This window comes from Penicillium riverlandense, assembly GCF_028828495.1.
Source record: "Penicillium riverlandense strain IBT 135883 chromosome Unknown utg000003l_segment0_segment0, whole genome shotgun sequence".
NCBI classification, from domain to species: domain Eukaryota; kingdom Fungi; phylum Ascomycota; class Eurotiomycetes; order Eurotiales; family Aspergillaceae; genus Penicillium; species Penicillium riverlandense.
Genome location: NW_026643196.1, coordinates 5,353,688 through 5,371,498, shown reverse-complemented (window position 1 = coordinate 5,371,498; position 17,811 = coordinate 5,353,688). Strand labels below are relative to the sequence as shown.

Below are 17,811 nucleotides of genomic sequence, written 5' to 3'. Positions count from 1 at the left end.
TATTCGACGGCCTCTTCAAGCCTGCGGGTAGGAATTGGCCGGATTTCAAACTGGCCATTCGGGACGGAATATGCCCCTGGATGGGGAAGTTATTACATGTCATTTGGGAGCGCTCGATCCATCTTGCAAGCTTGCTTAACCGACGAAGTTAAACGGCGGTTGATGGGTCTCGCGACGATCGCACACGCGCTAATTTTAGGGTAAGGAGAAGCGCAAAGCCGTGCCTGATGGCCTTGGGATTCTGGCACTTCAAACCACCCGGTGGCCAGCAACCCGTGGTCCGACACCCGGCAAGCGTAAGCCCAGATGCTTCAATACTGTGGAAATGGTCGGTATGGAGCAGTCGGAATCAGGATTTATGGCAATGTGACGTCCAGCGTTGCCTGACTCGACCTTCCCAAAATAGGTCGTTGACCTCTCGAGAAAGGCCGTCTCGGGTCTCAGATGTACCACCCATGCTGGAATCGGCCTGCTGGTGGCTTTTGACTGGCAGATGGGTGCTCCACCGGGCTTGGGAGATTGCCCGTATCCCTGATGCGAGGCTAAAGGGGCAGATGTCTCGAAATGTGGACTGCGGCTTGAGACCGGGCTCAATATTTCGTCGAGCTCTCATGCATGGCGTCCAGTACTTGGCAGTGAAGCGTCCGGCTCAACAACCCGGTGCATTAGGGCAAACAGGGATATATAAGATCGAGCAAGATCCCCGATGCAGTATTCGTTTGCTGCTCACCGACCTTTGTTATTGTTTACTTTTCACACTTCTTCATCAACTTTCGTTAATTCCTTTTGACGGCTTAAAGCCCGCCGGTTTCCTGTTCAAGTCTCTCGCTTTATCTCTCTTTTTTCCCCCATAGTCAAGGCCATTTTATACCCTGAGCAAAGATTTCGGCCTAATACCCTCGCTATAACTTGTTGTTGACTATTCGTTCTTGACTCTGAGCACAATGCGGTCGAACATTATCTTCCTCGCCGGCCTGGTGGCCTCGGCCTTCGCCTTGCCAACAGATGTCTCCTTTGATCGCCGCGGCCTCATTGCTGACCTCGGGCTCGACCTCCGCGGCGTCCTTACCACTGTCCTTGGCGGCGGCGAGGAACGCTCGACATCGCTCTTCTCCGGCCTCAGCCCGCAGGGTGCTGCAGCTCTGGAAGGAGGGGCCTTGGGATGCAATGCTGGCGCTATCCACCCCGACGCTCGACGTGAGTTGAAGTCGTGGCTGTCGGGATCCCAGGCCCATGGGCTCGACAAGTCTCTGAGGGACAACCTTCTGTCCTGGTGCGGCTCTGACTCTCTGACTCTGTCGGCCAATATCCTGGCCGCTCTGTCTGTCTACGTCCCGACGTGTGCAGAAATCGCCGCGCAAGAACAGCTTTACGTTACTATTGATGGTATCTTCTCCTCTACCGACCTTGAGTCTGAACTAGTCATTAGCGTCTCTGCTCAGGCTGCTCTTAATGCTTTCATCTCTGCTTCCCTTGACGTTGATGTCAACATCCTTGCTGGTCTTCGGGTCTGTGCTGCTGGTGGTGTTGTCACCAGTCTCTCTGCCGATATCAAGGCCGCTTTGCTGGCTTGGTTGTCTCGCTCGGACTGTGGTCTTGAGTCCTCACTGCGGATCACTGTGCTCGCCTGGGTGGAGAGCCGGGTGGCTGGTGACTGCGGTCGTATCGGAACTCTTCCTGACGCTGCTCTAAAATGCGTTTCCTGCGGTTCCTCAGTTACTGTCTACGTGGAGGAGAGCGGTGTCTTGGGTGCCAGTGGCCTGGCCTTCCTCGAGGCTTTCCTGGAGGCGGACATTTCTGTCGATATTGATGTCGATGTCCGGACTGCCCTGGAGGGCTGTGCGCGCGGTGGCCTCGCTTCCGACCTGGACCTTGACGTTCGCGTTGCCCTGGCTGTGTGGTTATCTGGCTCCAGCTGCTCACTGGGTTCTGAGTTGAAGTCCGTCGTTTTCTTCTGGCTGTCCTTCGCTGCTTCGGCTGAGGTTTCCGTCGACCTTGTCAGCGGCGTGCTCGTTGATATTACCGGCTTCTTGTCCGAGACTCTCATTTCCACCCTCAGTGTTGGTCTTCGTGGTGCTTTGGGTCTCTGCGCTGCGGGCGAGAGCATTACTGCCCTGTCGCTCGACACTCGCGCTCAGCTGGCTGCCTTCCTTGGTGGTTGCGCTGGTATTGAGATCGATGTCACCGTTGAGATTATCATTATCGAGTGGCTTACCGGCTGCCGCATGCCTGGTGGCCCTTCGGGACATCCTCCTCCTCCGACTTCCACCACTACCACTACTCCCTGTGAGACTACTACTCACAATCACCCACCTCCGCCTCCGACTACCACCACTACCACTACTCCCTGTGAGACTACTACTCACAATCACCCACCTCCGCCCCCGACTACCACCACTACCACCTCTCCCTGTGAGACTACTACTCACAATCACCCACCTCCGCCTCCGACTACCACCACTACCACCTCTCCATGTGAGACTACTACTCACAATCACCCACCTCCGCCTCCGACTACCACCACTACCACCTCTCCATGTGAGACTACTACTCACAATCACCCACCTCCGCCTCCGACTACCACCACTACCACCTCTCCATGTGAGACTACTACTCACAATCACCCACCTCCGCCTCCGACTTCCACCACTACCACCACTCCATGTGAGACCACTACTCATCATCACCCACATCCTCCGCCTCCGGCTACCACCACTCCCTGTGAGACCACCACTCACGCCGGTCCAACTCCCACGGTTACCATTACCGTCACGTCGACCACGACCGTCTGCGAGTGTGATTAGATGGCCGCTGGTTGACAAAAGTTCCCCGGATTTTCACCTCAATGTGATTTCTTTTGTTATTATGAATCTTTTCTTTTACCCGAGAAAACGACCGTCTACCCATGGAAAACGGTGCTGCCGATATTCAATCTGCTTCCCAGCCTTTTCCTGTCTGTAGATATCTCTAATTCTAATGTTATTCTACTGTGGGAGATCGAGCAGGGCCGTATACTCTTATCTCAAGATGGGCCTTTTGGGTGGCAGAAGCCCCTGGCGGTTAGAGTGATAGTTACGGGCCTGCTGGAAGACGACTTGCTGTACGCTCTCTGGAAGATTTGACGCCTCTTTTCTCCCTTCAATGGAGTACATTCCGTTTGAATCTGATTTATCCTGAAACATTCCTTTTCTGAAGGGTTGAATTGACCAAATGGATTCCTGTCATTTTCTAATTCTATCCATCTAACGTGACGCCATAAATACGAGGCTAAAACAAACAAGTGCATTTGAAAACATTGAAATTAAGGCGATAATATTGTTAATAGATTTAAAATTCATAAATCGCTCACCTATACACGTCCCAGGGCTGCTTTTTGTCATGGCGAGTGGTTATACCAAGTCCGTCTTAGAATCGTCACCTACCTTTTCGGCGTTAGAGCGCTGCACAGCAATCAACATGCCCGAAGGTAGCTTTTTGGCGCGTAGTTCAGGCGAAGGATTGGGTCGGCACATGCTTTGGGAATCTCTGGAATCACCGACTTGTTAGCATGAGGATGGCCATGCAAAGGCTAGGTCAGAGCAGAAACAAATGGCCACTAACCAACACGAGGCAAATTTGAATCCTCCACACATTGGAAAACTTAGGTGCTCTCTGAGGTTCGATGATCCACCTCATCGGCCTCCTTCCTCGCCTTATCTTCTTGGTTCGGTGGGTGTGATGGCCGTCTTGCGGAGTCCTCGTCTTTATCAGCCGTCTTGCGTCTTTTATCATCAGGAGCGGATACAGAGCTGTCACGTCGCATTTTTGCGCCAGGGTGATATCGCTCTAATGAACGCCGCCGCTTTCCTTCCTTGAATTGGACGTCCGTTCCTCGCAATCGCGAGGGTGACCGAGAAGGTGATCTTCCATGAGAAGACCGTCTCCTGCGCCGGTCATTCCGAGGGGATGAGGTCACGCTACGGGAGACAGACCGCCGTCTGTTTCGGTCTCTTCTGGGAGTACGTGAGCGCGATGAATCACTGCGGGAATTGGATCTAGCTCGATCACCGTAGTCCGGACTGCGTCTCCTTGGCTCTCTACGAACCCGTCGATCGGGGGACATTGATCTGCTGTAGGATCGGCGACGGCGTTCATGAGGTCTACCCCGACCTCCACGGCCTTGTCCGCGAGGCGGAGGCGATCGAGAGATGGACCGCGAAGGAGAGCGTGAGCGGGCAGGAGAGCGGGAGGGCCGGCGACCTCTGCGAGAATTGGATGGGACATAAGAATCGAAGTCCCGCCGGGGCGGAGCTTCATGGTATCTGTCACGGCTCCGATACCTGGGCGGCGAGGGTCGGGAATTCCGAGGACCTTGTCTGTCGTAGTCTCGGTCACCACGACCACTGCCCCTTCTCCCTCTTCCCCGATCTGTGCGCTCTCTCCTTCTCAAATCCTCCATTTCGCGTTCCCGGGCTAGCTCTTGTTCTTTCTGGCGTCGCGCAGCTTCGGCAGCTTTCTCGGCTTCGATCTGCGTACCTGGCATCAGATTATGACAGCAGATCGGGCATATTGCTTTTCCATTACCTTTTCTTGTATGAGCTCAAGCTTCTTAGCTTCTAGAAGCTCTTTTGGAACTCCCTGCGGATTTGATTGACCACTGAGACACAAACCCCAGAGCTCCTTGCAGAATTTGGATGTATCCTTATCTAGAAACCCAGTGAGCTGGATTTGGAGGGACTTAATGTCGGGCTGTTGCAAGCAAGTGATTTATTGTTAGCAGTCCGCTTGCCGTGAGTGCAGGGGAGAGGACCTACAAATCGCGTTCCCTCGAGGAGGTTGAAGCAGAGCTCGATGACAACATCGTCCTCATTTCCCAGAATCTCGGATATCCGATTGGCAATCCATCTATCGAAGCACAGGGTCAGCAATTGGCGACGCACCAGGAAAAGTCGCGACAAACGATTACTCACTTCTTCATTACCTCGATGTTTACCTTGGTCATGTCTACCTTCTGATTAAACTCAGGAGGGAACTTTGTCCGTTTCAGCAGCTTGGCATCGACAGGGGTCGCCATGATTGATTGCCAGCGTTGCAGGAAATCAGAAACAAGGAAGCGCGCGAATGTGAGTCGTGACCGGAACTGCGTTAGTGGCAGATTTGGAATACCCTACTGTTACTTCTGCCTGAGGCATGACAGATGTCGCTCGTAGCCCTAATCACGGGTCGTATCTTTTGTCTTCCTTATTACCGTCGGTTTATATCTAGTAACCCTCATAACGCCAAAAACAAAAATATATCATCGTATATCGACCATCAAACAACCAGCCGCCCCTGATCAGCAAGAGAAACCGCAGTCAATGTCACGCAGCCCATCCTGCCACCCATCGTCAGTGCTGGCGACGCTGCACTGACCCCCACTGCTATCCCAACTCTCTCCACCATACTTGAAGCTGACTGCCGAGTCATCCGAGTCACCGGACATAACCTCCACAATCCATGGCAATGGACCTTGGATGATCACGGCATCCCCGGAAGCCGCGTCCGTTTTTGGCGTGTAAGAGATCATATCCTGCTTGGCATCGAACAAGGTGAGTTCAAGACCGTAGTCGTCGCCAGGATTCTGATAGTCATCAGTCTCATGGCGCTGATATTGGCGAATGTGCAACCCGCACCAGCCACTGTTGTAGGTCGAGTACGAGAGCGCTTGAGCGTAGGCCGTGCCGGTGCCAAAGAAAGCAGTGACAGGGGATGTGGGATAATTAGTAGTTGCGGATGCAGGAGGATCAGAAGTAGGGTTATCGCAGGTGAAGCCACAGTCGCCTTGCCGGGTCCGGTAAGTACCGTCGAAAGAAGAGTCATACTGGCAGTCATGGGCCCCCGAGTCCGAAATGCACCAGTATTGATCGGAGTACCAGAAGCAAAGACTGTCCGAGTCGTCACCGTTCTCCATAGTAGCGGTCAAGTCATATGCAAGCTTGCTTGAAATGATAAGCCCGCCTTCCACGGGCTGCTTCGTTGCTGTCGTCAACCATGTTTGAGACCCATCAAAGAGGGTAATCTCAAGCTGCCACTCGTCTAGGGGGTTATCATTTCCCTCGTTGGGCTCCCACTGGGTAAAGTGCAGACCACACCAGCCCGGCGTCCAGCCGTCGTCATTGACGCTGGGGCTGACTCCATCGGAGTTAGGGTCAGTGCCACAGACCGGCAGTGTTCCTGCAATCGCGTTATTTTGAGCCTCAGTCGCGTTGAGACAGATCGTGAAGTTAAAGAATCCAGGAGTGTTAATTCCACCAATGAAAGGTAAGCCCCCATCTTGAGTAGTGGACCAGGTGTCATCTATCTGAAGCGAGCTATCGTCGGGCATCGACTGGAGTCCTAGTTAGATATCAAAAGCTTTCGTCTAGTGTCATAGAAAGCTTACATAGCCGTTCTTGCCACCATTTGCGATAAATCCACCGTAGCTGCTCATGATAATATCCCTGCTCATGTTAGCCCCTTATACGTGGCGCAACATTTCTCAAAGTAGGTATCTTACTTGATGGTGATACCACCCCAGCTGGTTCCATCCAAGACATCCGAGGTTCCCCCGGCGAGTTCTTGGAAAGGATAATATGTCTCAGTGCTTATACAATGCTCGGGATTGCTAGATTGACATTGGTCATTCTGGACAGCGTTCAGAAGAAACCAGGTGTTGCCTCTGTTTCAAAATGTATGTCAGCATCAACATCAAACCTTCAACCAAGTAGATATTCACTTACGAAGAATCACAAATTTGCGTCTTTGCTGCCGTATCAGAGCTCATCATCGTGCCGAGGTTGAAACCGTCATACCACTCGTCACCTGGAGGCGTCGTAACCGTATCACCACATGTATAATCACTCCGATCGACGCGCCTAGTGTTTCCAGTTAGTAGCTGAATAAGGATTTGAGTTGATATTGGGGTATGCCATACAATATGAAAGGATTCATCTTTGACGGAGACATGGGCCATGCCGCACTGATAAGCCGACCCCAAAATAGCTGGAGCGCAGCGGTTTGCAACGCCATAGGATTCTCGTCAACTGACAGCAGCGAGTACAAGTTACCTCCCGCCACCATATTGCTTAGCTGGGTTTGGGTGTCGTTGGTTTTGGCATGTAGAATTTCATACAGAAAACCTGACAGAGTGCTCATGGATGCGTTCAAGAACAGAGTATCCAGATCAGTCAGATCATTCTGAAGCTTAGCCCATTCATCGGACTCAGTTCCTCTGTAAGGGAAAAGTGAGTCAAGAATCTTGAGATAACGACCATTCTTGGTAATAACTTACGAGGGCATACTGTCCTTCCCTGCAGTCATACCATAGGCGACCATGCCATTGAAAATATCTTTCCACATCCCTCGATAAGAGTCCTCTGTGAGAAGCATGTTCGTTAAGTATTTGACTATCCAGAAGAAAGCAGCATACTTACCGAGAGTGAACCATTCCGCTTCCTTGAAAACTAGATAGGCCAGATTATAAATGTCAGAAATTGAATTACAGTTCATAAAGGAAAAATACTCACAGACGTTCCATGTAAATGCGGAGCTAATGCCAACCCCAAAGGTCACAGAATCCAAAATAATTTTCAGAATTTCAGTGCTAATCTGGGAAGGAAGTTTGGTGAAAGTGTGAACGAAGTCTGTCATGCTGTTCTGGATAAAATCTTGACTATCCATAATAGCGGAGTGGGTATATCGAACCAGCTATGTAAAGCGTATTAGCGGGGACAGTCTCCATAAGAGTTGAATAACTATACCCCATTCAAAGCCGAGATAGAGTCCAGAAGCAGAAATTCAGCTGGTCTCTTGCCGTTAGTACTGCAAGACACTGTCCCACAGCTGTTGCTATCCCAATTCCAGCACTGGGGATAGTCGTTATAATGGAATGCATTCCACAGCCACGCATCAAACGGCTGATATTCAACACTGGGGTCATTAAGGTCCTTCGTAAAGCCAGCCATTGCCTGGTCCCACGCGTCTGAAGGATGTTAGTCTACTTTATACTCATAAATAAAGACAAATCAAATTAACCACATACCTTGCGCATCTGCGACTGCCCATCTGGTTGCTACCGGAACCCGATCATCAGTCACACCCGATGCATCACATGCAACTGTTAGCCATGCGCCAGATGCGGGAAACAGGACATCCGAGGACCCGCCGATCTGAGCGTTCTTTTGTTCCAGGAAACTTCCAATCACGCTACCTGATGTGATAACAGCTGAAGAGGTGCTGGAACCGGACGGTTGTTTTCCTGTTTTTGTCGGGACTGAGACTTTGATCTGTTTGAAATCCGATGGTCGGTTATCGTCAGTCGATAAGCCAAATGTAGTGGTTGTCGATGAATTAGATGAGTTTGGGGATTCGGTCTTCACATGACCTGGAAGTGCCCCGGTAAGCCCATTTAGGGCAAACAGAAGAAAGCCAGAGGCACGAACTAAATGCATATTAGGCGCAAAGTATGCAGATGAATTGAATCTGGCGAAATTGGTTATGCGAGTATTTCCCTGAAGGATCTAGCGGAGGCTCTATATACTTGCGTGATTCTAGAGAGCTAAAGCGGCCCCATTGAAAAAAAGGAGTATAGAGATTCATCGCGGCTTGTTTGTGTGGCATGAATCCTTCAATTGACCATAATGCTATGAGATTTTTCATTCATGCCTATCGAGCTGGATAGTTCGACACACGTGCGATAATTGGCCCCAGGACCCATGCTACGTAGGTTAATTCCTGACCGCGTGGAGTTCGCTTGGGAATTCAAAGGGTATGCTTGACATAACCCTGATCCTATGTATTTGACTGGATGAAGTAGTAATACGAGGCGTTGGTAGGAACTCCAGGACCAGGCAGAGTTGATGATTTACCAATTTTAGTTTAGTGGCAGGTTAGTGCTGGGGGGTTAGTGGAGACGGGGCGCGTGAGTCATTAGCACTTGTACCTGAATTGCTATTTTTGGCCCCCAGGGATCGGTAAGCATAAGCAGCGCATAGCACGTTCTCATATCGCAATTGTTTATTTGCTCCTGTGGGTTTCGCCCGATATTCAATCAGGTAGAAATGAAGTAGCCGCCCCTTTTTTGCGGGGTCCGAATGCTAATTTCACCTTCCACAAGACTACTACTACCCAGCTTCTCTCTCGTCCTCGTTCCAGAAAAAACAGAACATTCTTACATGTTCGCTCGCGGGGCGCCCTTGCATTCGCCCAACAGTGAATTTAATTGGAGCTGAGTCGGAAACAGCTTGGCGATTCACAGTGGCATCCATACCGAACTTCTGATCACATCTTGCCAGCCAAAAATAGTACCTTAGGCTGTGAAATAAATGCCACAAGCCAAAGCGCCAACTTTCGCTAATAAATTGAGTTATTACCTGAAGATTGATACTTGTTGATGGCAGACTGTGTCAACTGTGTGCTCCTTAGCGACGTCATACTGCATTTACAATGGTGAAAACTTCGTTTCCCGGAGCTTCTCGCAGGACAGTTGCTTTGGCCCTGAACCTTTTGGCTGGGTTGAGCTTAGGAGATGATTTCTCTTTGAGGTCCGCCCTTCCTCCATCAATCCGTGGTCTCACTTCAGTGACCGAAGAACCTTCCGTCAACACCTGGATCATACCTCTGTCCGGTCCCGGAAATGATATCTCCTCCGCATGGGGTGCCAATGTCACGACAAACAGCAATTCGTCCCCGAGGCTGATTCCTCCCACCATAAGCAATGACACACAAAATGGTGTCCGCAGCAGTTTATTCGGATATACTGCTACTTTTATCAACGCAGAGTCGCCGGCGAGTAGTCACAGCAATAAATTTCTTGAAGTGAACCTCGCGGACACCAAAGAACCACAGCTGGTTCTGGGCCAGAATTCTCTGCTCGGTTCCTCAGATTCAACAAAAGAATTGCCCACAGTGCCCTTTGGTCTTAATATTGGATTTGCGGGAGAGTGGAATGGATCACTTTCATTCGGTGGGATTTATGACGCGAACCGGATTTATGGACAAACCGGATGGGAGTCGATTCCCGAAGCCAACGATACTAAGAGCACATTCCTGACCACAGGAAACCTAGCAGTTGACTCCGTCACTGTTCGATCCTGGCAATACAATGGCGACGAAGGTGACTCAGGGTCGTCTGCATGGTACACCTATCCGTACAGCGACTCAACGGCAGACAATATCCAATACACCGTGCCCGGGGTCCTGAATTTTTCCAGCCCATCTGTGGTTCTACCTGGCAAGGAATTATGTGGGAAGAACCTCACCCTAGAGTTCAATACCAACAGCAATATGTGGCAATATACTTCATTTGTCATTCCAATCTTTGCCGACTTGACTGCATCATCAAGCCGTTGCTCGGTGAATGAAGACATTGGGAATACCGACTCGCCTCCCATGGTCCTGGGAATACCATTTTTTCAAGCGACTTACATTTACGTTGACTCCAATACCAAAATATGGTTTTCATCTGTGAATGAATGGAATATGGCTTTCGACCCAAAGCCGTTCAACGCAAACGGTGAACTGACCAATCCAAAAATTCCTGCCAGTGCCACTCAAGCTGCAAAAACACCCACTTCGACTGCAAATGGAGGTGGGAAAGTTTATTCTACGGGTGATTTCGTGGCAATTGTAACGATGGGGCTGAGCTTATTGCTTCTATAAGACAAAGATTGATGTATGAAGGCCGTTCTGGATCTTTACTTATTGTTATGTTCGGGTGATAGAAATTCATGACCAGTACCTAGTGGCATTTCTCAATTATAGGTAATTACTCAGACGACCAGTGTAAAAGATCAGCCTTGATGCCGAGAATGTATCTTAACTTGGATAAAAGACAGACGCCATAGGTAGACAGAGGGAGTCTATCGGACAAAAGGTTATTTAATTGCGACATAGAATGTCCAGTTTCGGCGATATAGCTGCCCATTATGGTTTCCAATCTCTTCTCCCAAGTTTAACTCCGACTCACATTTATCCCCATCGTCTTTAATAACCCTCGCGCGAAGCATCGCGCAATCTTTTGGGCCACTTTCTAACGCGAATTGGATGTCTTCCGCACTTCGCCCGAAGAATCGACCTGCCCAGCTAAGGTAGCCTGTGCTAGATTAGTAGCATATTAATAGAACTGTTTGGTAAAGGAATATACCGTCAATATTTCCAATAATTTCATTTAGATCCATTTGAGCATCTCTGAAACTACCGTCATATTTCTTCGCTCGGCATCGAAGAGTCCCGAACTGATCAACAGTTATATCCTGGCAGGAATGATGGAAAGGCTGAAAAGGCATGTTAGCGATGAAAAGAAATAGGAGTATAAGAGAACAGATGGAAGAGAACCTCCATTTTTGGACCCACTCTTCTAGCAACTATGATGTGATGTTTACACTAGCGTGTTAAATAGCCCAATATGTCTTTTTTTGCCCACCAGCTGCACAGTACCATGGATAACGATGGCTAGAATCGAGGCCTCCTATAATATAAAATACATTCAAAGCACGACGTCACTGACATTATCCATACCAAATCTTAAACCGAAAAAACTTTTTAATTATTCAAGAAAAGTGATTATCATTCTTTGCCAAAGACCTTCCTAATCGCAACACCTAGATTTCTGATGCCTTCGGTCATTGTCTCCGGCGAGCAGGCGGCGAAAGTCATTCGAAAGAAGACTTCACTCATACCATGCTTGCCTTGATCTGGTAGAAACCAGCTTCCCGGCGTTATCAATGTCTTGTTCTCGACTGCGGCATCCCATATCTGCTTTTCGATTTCTTTTGCCGATAGGTGAATTGCATCAGGGTGTTTCCTCCAATTGATAGAAACCCAACCCTGAAAACCAGATCAGCGTCATGATGTAATCCAAACAATAATGTTCAAGCTAATGCTTCTCCAACTCACAAAAAACCCAGCTCTGGGCGGCTCCCATCCGACCAAGTCATCGGGCAAGTACTTTGCGCAAGCTCGGTACATGACATTGCGACGCTTGGTGTATTCATGTTGAAGATACGTCAGCCATTTTGCCAAACCTAGTTGTCCCCAATTATCGTGGAGTAGCTTGAATACTGCAATCTGCGAGAAGCCACTCGGACTCTGGATAGAGACCTCATGAGCCCTTGTCATTCTTTCCACAACCTGGTCCGAGGCGACAACCCACCCCATGCGGACACCAGGGGCAACGATTTTGGAAAATGAATCCATTCGGAACACACGGCCGTCTGTATCCAAGCTCAGATATGTTGGAATGAGTGACTCCTGAAATTCTTCCACGGTTTTTGGGTCGGGAACTGGCTTGATGTCCTCACCATCTACATATGGAGGAAACTGGATGTAGTAATAAGGGTCATCCTCAAGGATATAGAGGTTGTGATGCTGAGCTACCCTGTAGATCTCTCGACGTCTTTGAATAGGGGCTGTGGCCCCCGAGGGGTTCTGACCGGTAGGAATGGTGTATAGCAGAGCAGGCTTCTTTGCCATTCTAACGGTCTCATCCCAGTTAGACAGGACATAGTCGAGATCTTCGGGAAGAATGCCGTGTTGGTCCATTCTTATACCACAAAATCGATACCCTAGTGGAATAGCAGTTTCCAAGAATGCAACAAATGTGTACTCTTCTGTGAGGATATAATCCCCGGCTTTTCCAAACATGCGCAAGGCAATATCCAAAGCAGAGGTATTTCCAGCAGTCAGTATGCACTTCCAATGTTGATATGGTGGGTCGTGGAGAAGCTATTGTTTGCCTCTAGCTGTCAGTCAAAATATAGTAATTCATCGAAAGGTTGAATAAACGTGCCTGAACATGCTCATTGATAAACTGCAGGAGCTGAGCGGAGCCAGTCCCTTGTCCATATTGCAATGCAGTTGCAAGATCATAAGTGCTTAAATTCTCGCGCTTGTCATACTTTCCAATGTGAAGCGTTGTTGTGCCAATTAGCACTTTTTGGTCGTATGCTTCATGTGGCCTAAATTTAGGTACATCCAAATTCATTTCATTAAAAGGAAAATACTCTGGAGACGGTGCCCCAGGTCCGAGGGCTCGAATTCCTGTGTCGAATATCAGAGGCACGATAATAATGGGCTACTGATAGTAGCAATCGAAATACAATATTCACCGGGCTGCTCCATGATTTGATGCATTCGTTGCATGACCGAGTGCTGTGAATCGTGATCAGTATTTAGTATGATCTAATTGAGACAACATCAAAATCATGACGGGTCCCTCACGACTCGAGAATTACACTCAAAGCTGAACATATCTGGTGAAATCACGCTATAGTGAGCTCAAATAGTCTATTATTATACTATTATTTCAGATAAGGATACATACCTTTCCAGTCCTTTGCAATAGCATGCTCTCCAATATGACCATTCGCCCCTCTTTGTCCATCTGCCTGCGGATTTTCCTTGATCTCAGAAAATGATGCCATTTTCAAAGACTGATTGAAGAGTAAATCAGAACACGGAAGGAGGTATTGGGTCTTGAACTTGTTGTCAATTAGAAAGATGGCCCGTATGAGGATTGTCCGACTTAAAGCCCGTTGATGAAACTCGGATATTGGGAGGGTGATTATTTGGCTGTTTTCATTTCGTGGTACGCTATGTATCCTCAACTTAACTAATGGAAATAACCAAATACCCTACATATAATCCAATAGAAGAGCCGGTTGATCTTTGACAGATCAATGGTTTTGTTTCACCCGTAGTCACGCTGCAGGTCAGGCACCACGACTGACTAGACATCGTGCAACGCAGGGCTATTGAGGTTTAAACAAAACTTCTCCACCTAACAGTTCAAGCGATAAGTAAAAACTATCAATAGTACTGTAATTAATTGAGATATCCGACGATTTATTGTCATGATGTGGAGTGTCATGCAACCTGCAAATATATCACTGCAGCTGTAAACTAGTCCGCGTAAGCAGGGTGAGGAACATTCAAGCAGATTAGAGAGATTTGTGCAAATTCAAAACTCTACAGAGAATGTTATTCATTTTGTTTAACAATTATATATGATTCGAGGGATCAGAGATGTGGTATTTAAGGAGCACTCGTGTTCTTATGTTGTGATGGTCGTTGAAGAATTAGAGTTCAAATCGCAGAAAGTTTCTTATCAGCTGAAATTTTCCATTGAACATCTTTCCTCTTCAAAAAATGCCACTGCCTCTTGTTGATCCGGAAATACCAGTGGGTGTCGTGAGGAAAACTCATCCCAGCTACGCCGGATTCCATCATCTTAGCTGGTACGTTGGGAATGCTCGCCAAGCGGCAACCTACTACGTGACCCGCTTTGGCTTTGAAGTTGTTGCCTACCGTGGCCCTGAAACTGGCTCTCCTCTTCTGTCATCATATGTCGTGAAGAATGGTGGTGCTTGTCTGTCTTTCACGGCGCCTTTAGTTGGACCATATAAACCATGCGACAAACCGTCCAGTGAAGAGGACTGGCCGAAGGTCAAAGAAATTCACGACCATTTGACCAAGCATGGTGATGGTGTCAAGGATATCGCGTTCGAGGTTGATGATGTGCGCGGCATTTGGGAACATGCAGTTGCCAATGGAGCTACGTCTGTCCAGCAACCTACGGAAGTTGCCGAAATAAAGAATGGCAAGATTATAAGTGCCACTATCACCACCTTCGGCGATACTACGCACACTTTTATCAATCGAAGCGGGTACCAGGGATCGTTTTTACCAGGCTACAAGAAAGTTACCGAACATGATCCTGTCAATGATATACTACCGAAGACCGCCTATATTGAAATTGATCATTGCGTCGGCAACCAGCCGTGGAATGGACTCGACCAAATTGTGCAATAGTATGTCGCTTTCAATTTTCAGTTCGTCCGAATGCTCCCTCTTCATGATCACAGTGCTTATCTTATTTCATTACATTTCATTACAGCTATGAGAATGCTCTCAACTTCCATCGCTACTGGAGCGTGGATGACAAGGATATGTGCTCTGATTACTCTGCCATGCGATCCGTAGTTGTTGCCTCTCCCGATAATGTGGTCAAGATGCCGTTAAATGAACCTGCAGAAGGACTCAAGAAGTCGCAAATTGAGGAGTACGTCCAAACCCGCTTTTGATTATTAGGCCGCTGGTTACTGAGTATCTACATTATTTAGGTTTGTCGACTACTACAACGGCGCTGGCTGCCAACACATTGCTTTCCGCACCCACGACATCATCTCGGCAGTGAAAACTCTCAGCAGTCGCGGGGTCAGCTTCCTCTCTGTTCCACCAAGCTATTATACAGCGATTAAAGAGAGATTAGCCGCCAAAGGTGTGACCATAGCCCAAGACATCAATTTGCTACAGAAGTACAATATTCTCGTTGACTTTGACGAGGGTGGTCATCTTCTCCAGATCTTTGCCAAACATGTACTTGACCGTCCCACAGTTTTTACTGAAATCATTCAACGGGAAAATTTCGATGGTTTCGGGGCTGGTAACTTCAAAAGCCTCTTTGAGGCGTTCGAAAGAGAGCAAGAGCTAAGAGGCAACCTGTGATGATGAGTCTGGAGGACTGTGCTGGACTAAATCTCAAACCAATCTCGGGCTGATGCGTGTTTTAAATGATGAATGCTTATTGGATAAACTACCATAAACTAGTCAGATGTAGGCTATTGCGGCAATGCGGTGTGTTGATGTTATACCCCGTGCAATAGCGCATGAAGAAGCGGGTGAATGTTAAAAACGATCGTGCTTATTTGTACCAACATTGAGATCGAACTATTATATTTGTCCACATATTTTAACATCGCTAATGCCCTACAACCACATCATTGTTGTTAAAAGCCGGAACTTCTGATGTCTCAGCCACTTCAGAACAGTTTTCGATGAAATTCACTCTCCCAAATCGGCCTAAAGTTTGGAAGGAAATCTGGGTACAGGTAAAGGTGTTGACACCAAGTAGTCAAGGTCCCTAGTGTTGAGCAAACCCGGGTGCGCCTGAGATGTGTGTGTAATTCCAACCAACCTCATTGCACTCTCCAGTTCGGCTTGGAACACTAGATCTAGGATCAGTAAACAAGCCAGATAAATTATCCTTCAGATTCCTTGACTCACAATCAATTAGGTGGGACACCCCCTCCTCACCATAGCTGAGAGAATACAGGAACGGGCGTCCGATGAGCACGCCGCTAGCTCCCAGGCATAAAGCCTTCAAAATATCGGTTCCTCGAGTAATCCCACCGTCAATATAAACTTCAGTTTGCATGAAAATGTTGGGATTATAATGCCGTAGTTCCAAAAGAGTCAGCAAGGCCGGAGGGGAAGTATCCAAGTTTCGTCCCCCATGATTGCTAACATTCATAATCAACATCCCATTGAGGCAGAACCGCAAATTGAATATAGCTTACCTGAGAATAATCCCATGGACACCATGTTGCGCAGCCAGCTCTGCATCTTCCACACATTGAATACCTTTGATCATTAATCTTCCCTTCCATATGCGCTTAAGCCACGCGAGATCACTCCAGTCGAGGGAGTTGTCGATGAATTCGCCCGTTGTGCGTGTGAGCCCACCTCCGATCTTGTCATTTCTTGACACGGTGCCTGTCATGGGCATGGAGATGGCCTGCTCTGTTTTGACTCTTTCGTCTGCTTCTCGCTTGCCGGCTGATGGGGAGTCGATTGTCAGTATGACCGTCCGTATTCCTGCCACCCAGACCCGCTGAAGAAGAGTCTCAGTTAAAACCCTCTCTTTGTGAACATAAAGCTGGAATGCGAAGTTTGTATTGGCTGGAACAGAAGCCACAATATCTTCCACTGGGTATGATGCAGTCGTTGCTATCTGTCTCTGCGAGTCAGCGTAGGTTCATCACAATATTTTAGTCCACCTACACATTGAATGATGCCCTTCTTCGCAGCAGCTCTAGCTATTCCCTTCTCTCCTTCCTCATTGGCCAACTTTGCCATTGCAGCTGGCGCGACCATAATGGGCAAAGCTGATTCCATGCCTTGCATTTCACACCGCGTGTCCACATTCTGGACATTCCGTAGCAGCCGTGGCCGAAACCAAACACGGTTCCAAAAAGATTTGTTTGCCTCCAGTGAAACGAGATCCGTGGCTGCCGATGAATAAAAAGCCCACGCCTTTTTGGAAAACGTGTCCTTAGCGACTTGTTCAAAGTCATGAGTATTGATGATAGAAGATAGAGGGGGCCTTGGAGTTGTTTTAATGTTTGAAGAAGGTACAAGGCTGCCTTTATCTAAACGATCTTTCCATCCGGCATCGACGGTGTTAATATCGAGTCGACCAATGAGCTTCGAGGGAGAGAGAGTTTTCTCAACAAGCCCAGTGTTATGCACCTCAAGATAGGATTTCGTTGCATCGTGGCCTGCGTATTGAAAGATTGCTGATTCGCGATTAAATTAGGAGAGTTAGATGCACGATGGAAGTCCATGTGAAGCGACCGTCTGGTTCGATGATCCTCGCTGCAAAAGTAGAGAGAGTAGCGACTCACCAGCAGCCCCGCCTGGGTGAATACCCGCGAATTCGCTGAAATCCCAGACATTGTTCTCGACAACAAGCCAGCAGTGGCCTGATGTGCAATGCTTTGACACTTCTTTTGTCGAGATGAGCTTTACGTTAGACATGACCAGATGAGATATGCACAAAGCGCGAAGATGAGGACGTGCTGGGGAGAAATGAAAGAATAGCTGGAAAGTACATAGGAGCCATGGGCACTCTCATCTTGGATTAGTAACTATTTATTGGACCCATTTCTTCACACTTTTGTCAAATGATCGAATGGGTGGGCGCAAAATTCCACTCAAACCTAAAAGGTACGGAAAGAACCCGCAGCCGAGGTAGTG

At 48.3% G+C, this 17,811-nt stretch overlaps 7 protein-coding genes across 7 annotated transcripts; 3 read left to right on the top strand and 4 right to left on the bottom strand.

The window, feature by feature from the left end:
* Positions 1-944: 944 nt before the first annotated feature.
* N7474_005824 (putative cell wall protein) lies at positions 945-2,479 on the top strand (the record flags this gene model as incomplete). The annotated part of the gene is made up of 2 exons (XM_057197239.1): positions 945-2,286; positions 2,418-2,479. The coding sequence occupies 2 exons, from the start codon at positions 945-947 to the stop codon at positions 2,477-2,479; spliced, it is 1,404 nt and encodes a 467-aa protein (XP_057054635.1).
* Positions 2,480-3,640: 1,161 nt separating this feature from the next.
* N7474_005823 (PWI domain-containing protein) lies at positions 3,641-5,053 on the bottom strand (the record flags this gene model as incomplete). The annotated part of the gene is made up of 4 exons (XM_057197238.1): positions 3,641-4,507; positions 4,564-4,728; positions 4,794-4,884; positions 4,950-5,053. The coding sequence occupies 4 exons, from the start codon at positions 5,051-5,053 to the stop codon at positions 3,641-3,643; spliced, it is 1,227 nt and encodes a 408-aa protein (XP_057054634.1).
* Positions 5,054-5,314: 261 nt separating this feature from the next.
* N7474_005822 (uncharacterized protein) lies at positions 5,315-8,447 on the bottom strand (the record flags this gene model as incomplete). Its single annotated transcript, XM_057197237.1, has 10 exons — positions 5,315-6,346; positions 6,401-6,458; positions 6,515-6,676; positions 6,738-6,872; positions 6,932-7,228; positions 7,289-7,373; positions 7,431-7,460; positions 7,524-7,704; positions 7,758-7,978; positions 8,039-8,447. 10 exons carry the CDS (start codon positions 8,445-8,447, stop codon positions 5,315-5,317), a joined length of 2,610 nt encoding a protein of 869 aa, XP_057054633.1.
* Positions 8,448-9,441: 994 nt separating this feature from the next.
* Positions 9,442-10,656, top strand: N7474_005821 (uncharacterized protein; the record flags this gene model as incomplete). The annotated part of the gene is made up of 1 exon (XM_057197236.1): positions 9,442-10,656. The coding sequence occupies one exon, from the start codon at positions 9,442-9,444 to the stop codon at positions 10,654-10,656; it is 1,215 nt and encodes a 404-aa protein (XP_057054632.1).
* Positions 10,657-11,562: 906 nt separating this feature from the next.
* On the bottom strand, positions 11,563-13,418 carry N7474_005820 (aminotransferase-like domain-containing protein; the record flags this gene model as incomplete). The annotated part of the gene is made up of 4 exons (XM_057197235.1): positions 11,563-11,823; positions 11,893-12,720; positions 12,791-13,035; positions 13,319-13,418. The coding sequence occupies 4 exons, from the start codon at positions 13,416-13,418 to the stop codon at positions 11,563-11,565; spliced, it is 1,434 nt and encodes a 477-aa protein (XP_057054631.1).
* A 724-nt stretch (positions 13,419-14,142) lies between these two features.
* N7474_005819 (4-hydroxyphenylpyruvate dioxygenase family protein) lies at positions 14,143-15,501 on the top strand (the record flags this gene model as incomplete). Its single annotated transcript, XM_057197234.1, has 3 exons — positions 14,143-14,804; positions 14,891-15,055; positions 15,117-15,501. The coding sequence occupies 3 exons, from the start codon at positions 14,143-14,145 to the stop codon at positions 15,499-15,501; spliced, it is 1,212 nt and encodes a 403-aa protein (XP_057054630.1).
* A 354-nt stretch (positions 15,502-15,855) lies between these two features.
* N7474_005818 (FMN-dependent alpha-hydroxy acid dehydrogenase) lies at positions 15,856-17,592 on the bottom strand (the record flags this gene model as incomplete). The annotated part of the gene is made up of 5 exons (XM_057197233.1): positions 15,856-16,001; positions 16,060-16,295; positions 16,353-16,786; positions 16,837-17,351; positions 17,460-17,592. The coding sequence occupies 5 exons, from the start codon at positions 17,590-17,592 to the stop codon at positions 15,856-15,858; spliced, it is 1,464 nt and encodes a 487-aa protein (XP_057054629.1).
* Between the last annotated feature and the right edge of the window lie 219 nt (positions 17,593-17,811).